The sequence below is a fragment of the Lolium perenne genome, chromosome 6, assembly GCF_019359855.2.
Source record: "Lolium perenne isolate Kyuss_39 chromosome 6, Kyuss_2.0, whole genome shotgun sequence".
Lineage (NCBI taxonomy): Eukaryota > Viridiplantae > Streptophyta > Magnoliopsida > Poales > Poaceae > Lolium > Lolium perenne.
This window is the reverse complement of record NC_067249.2, coordinates 247,169,865-247,179,503: the sequence shown is the minus strand read 5'-3', so window position 1 is coordinate 247,179,503 and position 9,639 is coordinate 247,169,865. Positions and strand designations below refer to the sequence as shown.

The 9,639-nt window shown below is 40.4% G+C and overlaps 1 protein-coding gene across 2 annotated transcripts; it reads left to right on the top strand.

Annotated features, from left to right (window-relative positions):
• Positions 1 to 3,075: 3,075 nt before the first annotated feature.
• Positions 3,076 to 8,408, top strand: LOC127305589 (cytochrome P450 87A3). 2 transcript variants are annotated; one of them, XM_051336086.2, is made up of 9 exons: positions 3,076 to 3,401; positions 4,304 to 4,628; positions 4,779 to 4,931; positions 5,274 to 5,525; positions 5,863 to 5,952; positions 6,105 to 6,183; positions 6,699 to 6,805; positions 7,260 to 7,393; positions 8,148 to 8,408. In XM_051336086.2, the coding sequence occupies exons 1-9, from the start codon at positions 3,139 to 3,141 to the stop codon at positions 8,236 to 8,238; spliced, it is 1,494 nt and encodes a 497-aa protein (XP_051192046.1). In that variant the 5' UTR covers positions 3,076 to 3,138; the 3' UTR covers positions 8,239 to 8,408. The 2 variants fall into 2 exon arrangements, with proteins under 2 accessions (XP_051192046.1, XP_051192047.1); XM_051336087.2 differs by lacking the exon at positions 7,260 to 7,393.
• The last annotated feature ends 1,231 nt before the right edge of the window (positions 8,409 to 9,639 follow it).

Below are 9,639 nucleotides of genomic sequence, written 5' to 3'. Positions count from 1 at the left end.
CTTTCCTAATGTCAAGTTTGAATAGGAGAGAAGCCTTCTTCCTTCGGTGAAGCCAACGGGCATAGTTGCGGACAAACATGAAGTTGTCATGGATGCTCCTAGACTTGATGAACGCACTTTGCGCTTGCGAGATGATGTCATTCATGCGAGGGGCCAGCCTTGTAGAGAGAACCTTCGCCACAATCTTGGCAAACCCGTGGATGAGGCTAATAGGCCTAAAATCGGTGATCTCTTCGGCCCCATCCTTCTTTGGTAGGAGCACAATATTAGCGGTGTTCAACCAATGAAGATTCCTAGCGCGAAGATCGGAGAAACTGTTCATGGCCGCCATGACATCACCTTTAATAATTTCCCAACATGACTTAAAGAACTTCCCATTGAAACCGTCCGGCCCCGGGGCCTTGTCGGATGGCATGTCCATGATGGCCTCCTTGACTTCATTCTCCGTGAAGGCATCATCCAACCCGTCCAAGTTTGGAGAAGGGAGATTAAGAGCGTCCCAATTGAAGGAGATAGAGCGGGGATTGGCGAGCCCAATGGCCGCATTGAAGTGAGATTGGGCCACCTTTTGCTTGTCATCATGTGTAGTCACCCATCCATTATTATGCCGAAGCTTGAGGATAAAGTTCTTCCTCCTTCTTGTATTCACTTTCCGATGAAAGAACTTGGTGTTGGCGTGACGGAGATTATTTATTCTTGCCCTTTGTTTCTTCCTAGACCTCTCAAGGGCCGCCAAACCAATCACCCTTCTTTTTAGGCGGGCACGAATATCTCTCTCTTCCGGGGAGAGTTGCCGATTCTCCATGGCCAAGTCAAGATGCAAAATGACGTGGAGGGCCATGTGAAGTTGGATCTTTGCGTTGGAGAAGAGTTCCTTACTCGAAAGCATGAGGCGCTTGCCGGTAAGGGTGAGCTTGCTATGTAGGATATGGTAGGGGTCTGAATGGTAGCAAGGCTCAGCCCAAGCCTTAATGACAACCTTCGAGAAACCGGGAATGTCCACCCAAAATTCCTCAAACCGAAAGGAACGCGGCTTCTTCGGCCCATGGCAACTCGCAAGCAAGAGGGGGCAATGGTCTGAGAGCGAAGAGGATAGGGCATGCAAAATGTGGTCATCATGCGAGATATCCCACTCCACATTGGAGAAGAAAGCATCAATCCTGGACATGGTTGGGGATTCTTGTTCATTAGACCAAGTGAATTTGCGGTTTTGGAGGTGAATATCTTTTAGGTCACAAGCGTGGAGGGTGTCTCGGAACCTATTGAGCCTTCCCCGATCAATGTTGAGGTTGTTCTTGTCACAAGCGCGGTGGATTTGGTTGAAGTCACCGAGGGCAAGCCATTTGGTCCCACGCGCCGGCTTGAGATCGAGCAACTCGCGGAAGAAATCAATCTTAAGTGTGCAATCTGTGGGACCATACACCACCGTCATCTTGAAAGTATCATCGTCGCGCTTAGACTTGACCAACGCCGAGATGGAGAATGTGCGAATGTCGAAGTTGGAGAGCTCGACGGTATCTTTGTTCCAAAGTATCAGAATACCACCTCTTGTTCCCATGGCGGGCCGTTGAGCAAAACCCTGAAAGCGTTGGCCCCCGATGGAGGCCGCGATAAAAGAATCAACAACCGCCAAGTTCGTCTCCTGCAGGCACACAATGTGGCAGGAAGTATCGGAGATCGTTTCAAGCACAGTGGTTCGCCGGTCCGGATCATTTAACCCGCGCACATTCCAGTTCACAATGTTGATGGCGTAGTCACTCATTTAAACAACATAGAGACCCTTTTTTCTGCACGAAGGCAGCTGAGACAGACAACAGGAACAGGAGCATCACATAGTTCACTAGTAGCAGCACATAGTTCATACAAGTTGGACTTGGCGACATCCTAGCAAATAGCAACAGCCAGGAGCAAGCTAGTACCCAAAATCTGGGCAGGAAGCAGCTGCAGCAACGTGAAGGCATAGCAATTAGGAGCAAGGTCTTTCGAATTGTAGGCTAACATAGTAACTTAGAAGGACCCCAGGAGCTGGCAGCATCGCATCAGGCAACAGCAGCGTCCTCTCCAACATCAGCATCCGGTGCATGGTCGAGTGCAGCCGCACCACCATGCGCCAGCAGTGCATCTTCAACAGCAGCAGCAAGGTCGCAGTCTAGACGGAAAAGAGCCCGGAGGGCGTCGATGGCGATAGGCGGCAGCCTCCCCTGAAACATGGTTCTGATTAGACGGAGAAACAGGGCGCTGCTGAACGAGGCGCTGGACGTGGTCAGATGGCTGCACGTGAGCACTAGAGCCAGAGCTTAGCTTCCCCACACTAGATATTTGACCCGCTTCAGGGCTTGTCCTGTATATATCCTCTGCTTGTGAGCTTCTTGTTGTATGCACACATGAGATCGGGGGATCTTCTTTGCAAACTTTCATGTGTGTTGGGTTGGAGTTGTATCAGACTTTGTTAGTTGGGGTCCGTGGCTTTATTCATTTAAATCGGGGCTTAGGCCTTATGTTTCATAGTAATTATTGGCAAGTGAACCTGTCTGTGAGGAAAGAGTGTGCGCTTTGCCACGCCTTTGCGTCTTTGTCGTTGCTTCTTTTTCTTCTTGTATGTTTCGCGTGCTGAATTTGGGCCTCTTTTCTCGTACTAAGTTGTGGGTGGATTGTGTTTTAAATTGTATTCTTTTGATCTCCTGACGTGCGTAATATCCTGGCACGCTGGGGTGTAACTCAGCTTACAGGCTGTAGAGATATCTTCGCCCAGAAATGGCTCTCGTTTTTCTCATGTATACTGGCGCAGCCAGTTAAAACGGATAATCAATCAATTTACCCAATTTAGTGGCAGCTAGATCTATGATTACCGTACGCAAGTCGCTGTAAGAAAGATCGACAGGGAAAACTTCAGAAACAAAAGAGGATATAAAAAGGAAAAACGCCCACGCGTTACACGGTCTTGCGTGTAGGAGTCTGAGAATATCGAAATACAATTTTACGGCCGCCGTGATGTCATTGACTCGTCGTCACAATGTCCGTTGTCTATATAATTGAGCAAACGCTGCTAGGACTAGCAGAGACAGAGATCCACACGGACCGGCCACGTCCCATGCATGCATATGCATATGCTGGCTAGCTAGTCGATCACGCAAATTAATGTTGGGTGGTACTCTAGTCCCTGTGGTAGTGCCGGCCATGCCTTGGCTTGCTCTCGTGGTCGTGGTCATGGCCATGGCGGCGGCCTGGTTGGTCCATTTGGTACTGACCAGATACTGGCCGAACCCGTGCAGCAAAGCAGCTCAAGGTTTAAGGCTGCCGCCGGGGTCGAGGGGCTTCCCCATCATCGGTGAGACGCTCGAGTTCTTCGCCGGGAGTCCGTCGCTCGAGCTGCTCCCTTTCTTCAAGCGACGCCAAGAGAGGTAATCGGGTTGCGCTAGACTGCTGGCACCATTTTTTACTTTTAGATATATATGAGTACAGTAGTATTTGGTGATTAAGACTGAAAACTAGGTAGGCAGCCAGAACGAATATAAAGATTGACTCGTTGACCCTTGAAAAGATAACACCATGGAAGACACAAAGTGTGTTGGCTTCTGGAGAACTCAGAACAACACTTTGAGAGTCACAAAAGTTGTTTTCCCTCACAAGGTATTTTTCTCTATTTCGAAAAAACCAAGGTATTTTCTAAGTTGACTGAGACAGTAACACTAAAAAACACATTGTTAATTCAATGACTCTTCTTGGCTTGATAAGCAAGCAACTGGGATAATATTATAACTATTCAGCTATTTGTTTTGTCGGGAAAGATATTCCTCTATTTGACGCCATGCCTACAAAAATTATACTCTGTATCAATGTTTGGAAAGTTTGAACTAAATGCATGGTGGGTTTGGTGTTAACATGTCGGAGGTTTAACCCGAAAATTGAAACCCACTTGCCGCATCTACAATTTAATACAACAAAATCATTATCACTAATTATGTGTGTGTGTGCTCGAAATAGTTCTGGAAACTTTTTTTATCCAAGATTGTATCCTAGTCCAGCACAATAAAAGTTCTTCAAATAATGGAAGATTATATTAGCTTCCAACTTTACATCGATTTATTCAACCATAGAGTTTAAACAAAAACAAGCCTAACCAAGAAGTGTGACATACACAACACGTAAAAAAAATCCAATCTACTCAAGAAAATCGATAAGCCACAAATAAACATCATCATCATGCATTAACAAGACTATGCTACAAAGTTCACCGCAAGTGGATGTTTCTAGATATATTTTTTCATGGATGGAATTAATCGATGGTTCAAATAAATTTCAGATATGGTCCTATCTTCAAGACGAATTTGCTCGGTGAAAACCTGATCGTGTCCCTGGACCCAGAGCTGAACAACCTAATCTTCCAGCAAGAGGAGAAGTTGTTCCAGATCTGGTATCCAGAGTCGCTGATGAGGATATTAGGAGCCGACTGCATCATCGCCACACTCGGTTCCTTCCACAAGCACCTCCGGAGTCTGGTCCTCAGGCTCTTCGGCCCTGAAAATCTCAGGTTGGTTATGATTCATGATGTGCAGCGAATTGCCCATGCCAGTCTACTCTCCTGGCTTCATCAGCCCAGCATCGAACTCAAACAGGCTACCTCAAGTGTATGTCTCCCTTCGATTAATCATGTTGTGGTGCAGTGGTAGTAAAGTTACTAGTCATTATTAGATGGCATGTTATTATGTACATCCATGATGATGTCGATTATAATACAAGATGGACGGTGTGACTTTGCAAAGCGTTGCCTTATGTAGATGATATTCAGTGTCACCGCAAAGAGGTTAATCAGCTACGATGAATCCTCAAGCTCAGAAGGGAAGTTGTGGATGCAATTCAACGCATTCCTTCAGGGACTACTAGCATTTCCACTTTACATTCCTGGGACAGCATTCTACAGATGTATGCAGGTAATTAAGAACTACTATATAGATAGTACAAATTTATTATGATGGAAATTATTATAAATACAGTATATGCATCAAATTCGTTTGACAGAGAGTACAACTATTAGCTAAGTCTCCACCGGCCAAAAAAGATTCTAACAAAAGACATAAATAAACACATGTAGATAGCTAGGTGAAATTAAAAAATCATGTAGTGAATGCAGATTTAACCCTTGAAACTATAAAATCTTAACCTTGAAATCTCTCCAATTTACCAATATGAAAGGTGAATATGGGTTGATTAGATTGAGATATCAATCATGACGTTATTGCTCTTGCTTGGCGTAATTATTCTTTTAATGACAGGGAAGAAAGAATGTGATGAAGATTTTGAGGAAATTGCTCGATGAGAGGAAGAAGGCTGCACATCGGGGGAGCATTGACTTTCTTGATCTCCTGATCGACGATTTGAAGGAGAAGAAGCATTTAATGAACGAGAATTTTGCCTTGGATTTGCTCTTCTTGCTGCTCTTTGCCGGTTTTGAGACAACTTCATCTGGGATAACTGCTGCACTTAGGTTCCTATCTGATGATCCCAAGGCCCTGCAAGAACTCACAGTAAGCAAAGAAAAAAGATACTTGAATTGGTTGTTATTTTCGCGTGCTTCCCATTGGGGAGCATAGAATTCATAGCCAATACAAGCAAGACCTAAGGAAGTTTTCAATTTTCATTCAAAGTACAAAAATGAATCGTGTATGACATGTACATACTCACTCCCAAACCACACACAAACATTGCATGGATGTATTATACACAACACCCATGTGTTAACATATCAGTTTATCTATACACTATATAGAAATTGGACAAACCATGTATTGTTACATATAGCTTGGTTGACTGTATATATATTATGTTGAATATATGACTCAACAAATCGGTTTGTGGTTCCAGGAAGAGCACGATAACATCCGGGAAAGAAGGGATGATCCTGACTCTGAAATCACATGGGAGGAATACAAGTCCATGAAATTTACATCACATGTATATACCTCGCTTCACTGTCTATTATTAACTACTTCAATCACGCAGAGTTATATGTTGTTCAAGAAGAAATTAGTATATTATTATGTAATTAGTGCTATAAGAATGCGTGCAATTTATGTTTACATGCTTACTTAATTCTTACATTGTAGGTTATACAGGAAGCATTAAGGCTGGGCAACATCGCTCCGGTCATGTTTAGAAAAGCCATAGAGGATGTTCATACAAAAGGTAAAGAAATTTTAAGGAAAATGAGACATTTATGAGATACACGACATATTTGACTCATTGAAATATGGAGGCAAAACATAGTGTTGGTTCAAAGAAATAGAGCAATGAAAATTACAGGGAAATTATTTTAATCTTGTTTTCAAAATAATTTTTAGAATCCACCCAAACTTCTTTTTAGAATTCTTATGTGTGCAGAACGAGACGTAGTCTTTAGTTGCATAATAGCATTCTATTTGTGGTTTCTTTGTGTACTCTGAACTTCAGTTGACCATATTTATTGCATTTTTGTGTTTTTATAATCATGTAAACCAAAATTCTTGGAGGTTACATTTGTTTATCAACACTATGTTTTGCACAAGCAACCCTACCTTATTCACGTGTTTCTTCTATTCCTACAATTTTAGAATCTCGCAAAACAAAATGTCCATATACATTGATACAATCATAGCTACATATATAGCAAGTTAACTTGTAGTGTTTTGATTTGTATTGATAAATGTTCTTGATTCATGTAGGTTACACTATCCCAAAAGGATCAAAGATCATGATCAATCCTTCTAGTGCTCATCTAAATCCTACAATTTACAAGGATTCAAATGAATTCAATCCATGGAGGTGGAAGGTTAGTCAAATTTATAGCAAAATATCAAATGCACATATTTTAGCAAATGAAGGGGAAAAGGAAGGTTGATACATATAAATACTTAAAAAATACATTAAATTTTATCCCATGTGAATGAAATTATAAATTGCAACTAGGGTGCATCCAACAATTGTTTAGAATTTATGTTATGACCTAGGGGATTAGCTCAACAATGAGAATCAAATGCTAAGTGAAGTTTACATTTACATAATATATTGTATATGCACGTAGGATTATTTAAGGGTGTACCCGGAGGGAAAATATAGGGGAATCTAAGTCTATATAACATCTTAATTTCTTTTGTCCCTTACATTTTATGTGCTATATCACAAAAATGGGCAAAGGGGTCTAGATTTTTTATGTAAGGGATTAATATTAGTTGTAATCTAAAATGATGTGTCTTTAAAAACCTAGCTACAACCTATATGTATAGGATAGGGCTGAACCAGTTGGTGGTGCCTCCAAGGAATTCATGGCATTCGGAGGAGGGTTGCGGTTATGTGTTGGTGCTGACTTTGCTAAGATGCAAATAGCTATCTTTCTCCATTGCTTAGTTACTAAATACAGGTGAAGTTCCATTTCTTGTATTTTATGTATTTATAAATTTATAAATAATTAGTATTCCCTCTCTCCTGAATTAGATGTCACAAAAATTGTCTAGATTCACATGTATTTATACAAAAAAAAACAAATCTAGATACATATGTAGGTAGATAAATCTGTAATGCAGTAATTTGGGACAGAGGGAGTATACGAGTGTTCTTCTCTACTTCTATATTTCTGTTGGCATAAACATACACCAGTATGAGGTAAACATTATCCAATCCTACTCTTGTGTGTGTGACCTAACATATTTGTAGTCATCATTTCCCACTTAAGTGTGCCAAGTAAGGCGTTGCAATAAAGACTTGTAGTACCTAAAATATGGTGTGCAACTTCAATGGTGCATTATGTCTTGCAAGACAAGACTCAATTAGCATGTTTCAAAACAAATGCCAAGACATTGATCTTGTAAGTTTGTTTTCAAAAACATGTTTAAATCCTATAAAAATATGTTTGTATGAAATACATGCGAATGCGGTAGAACTATGACATGAAAAATAGTGTACATTGCTAGTACTTGACTCTCTAAAGGTAAGATGTTACATGTGCTCAATGAACAATTTATGAATATGACAGAATTAGAATGAAAATGAAGATGGACATCAAACATGAATTTTGAGCTGTTTTCAGTCATAGGATATATTTTGCATAATATGTTCTGCAGGAACATCATACATAGTTACCCACTCTTTAACATTTAAAAAAAATTCTACTGCAGGTGGAAAGCGATTAAGGGAGGAACCATGGTGCTTTCCCCTGGACTACAATTCCCAGATGGGTTTCACATCCAACTTCTCCCAAAAGCTTGATTTGTGGTTTTGATTGTTGAATAGTACACTATTTGTGTGCCCTGAAGGATTTTGTAATGTTATTGTTTGGTCACAAAGCATATATTGCTAAATAAGCACTTTATTGTAAGAATTTTCATAATTATAAGTCTTGTGTATTATTTTTACCCTTGTAGAAGATACAAACACACTATTTCACTTTATATAACTCAAAACTTATAAAAGGTTTTACTATGTTGCTATATATATGCTCTCTAATGTGTACGTGTTTCTATCAAGTTTTCCTTATCTGCGGGGATACATTGATGGACCTTCCTTATTTTGGCATGTCACAAGAATCATATTGTCTGTTGGGGGGGGGGGGGGGGGGGGTGAAGTTATTTGAAGATAACAATGGGCCAGTTTTCCTGTTGTCGACGTGTTCCCAAGGATAAAATGAGCATTGTTATGGCATATAGTAGATAACAATATTCATAAGTATAAAAAGCGTTCATAGTACATACATGTGTAAAAGTTCATAAGTATTTTCAAAAGGTGCATGTATTTTTAAACAAATGAAAAAATAAATAAATTAAAATTGAAACAAAAGAAGTAGAAAAATGGAAAATGTTTATCTATACCTTAATTGACTGTGATATTTTTAAGTCTCAATCACCTGAAAAAAGTAGAACTCCAGTTTAAAAACAAGTACAACTCAGTCCAGTTACTCTTTTTTTTTACAGAAGCAATCTCACTTCTTGAAAAGGGAAGTAAAACTAAAGTATTGTATGGTGGGTGACTGAGACATAAAAAATTTATAGCAAATCTAAAAAACAAAAACTTTTGGAAAAGTGAAACAAAAATCCAAAGAAAACCATAGAACCAAGCCGCGATTGAAAATAGAAGAACCAATCTGGAACCGCGCACTACTTTGAAGTTCAAACCAAGCAAGATGCGGGGGTAAAATCGGCCAGACACGTTTTTGCATGGGGTGCACGGAGATCTTAGGCACCGCTACGCTAAGCAAACTGCTCCCTAGTGCATGCTAGGGATCCTTTGTTTCGCTGAAGAATTTTGGTACTGGGCTTGGCAGATCTATGCATTGGCATGGTTCAACAAATCTCATATTTCATTTTCTTTGTCTCATGATATTTTACTTCTCCGAGATTTAATCATCAATATCATCATATCTAGTTCAACTCCGTTCCTAGCAAGTATTTTTTTACTCGTACCGTGAGTCCGTGATACAATATTCTTTTGTGACCAACTCATTAGTCACTTTCTTGCAAGCTATATAGAATGTGTGTCACCTGAACGAGCCCTGGGTATATCTATCTATTACATAGATGGACAAATCCTAGTGTTGATACATGCAAATCAAAAAATACTTTCTGATATACCCAAAGATACTTTTATGGTCACCCAATTACGAAATGTTGTTTG

What these genes read in the sequence shown, in the direction of transcription:
- LOC127305589 (XM_051336086.2), top strand. Translation starts at nt 3,139, where the DNA reads ATGTTGGGTGGTACTCTAGTCCCTGTGGTAGTGCCGGCCATGCCTTGG. An exon ending in TTCAAGCGACGCCAAGAGAG is followed by an intron (nt 3,402 to 4,303) that starts GTAATCGGGTTG and finishes AATAAATTTCAG; the next exon opens with ATATGGTCCTATCTTCAAGA. An exon ending in CATTCTACAGATGTATGCAG is followed by an intron (nt 4,932 to 5,273) that starts GTAATTAAGAAC and finishes TTTTAATGACAG; the next exon opens with GGAAGAAAGAATGTGATGAA.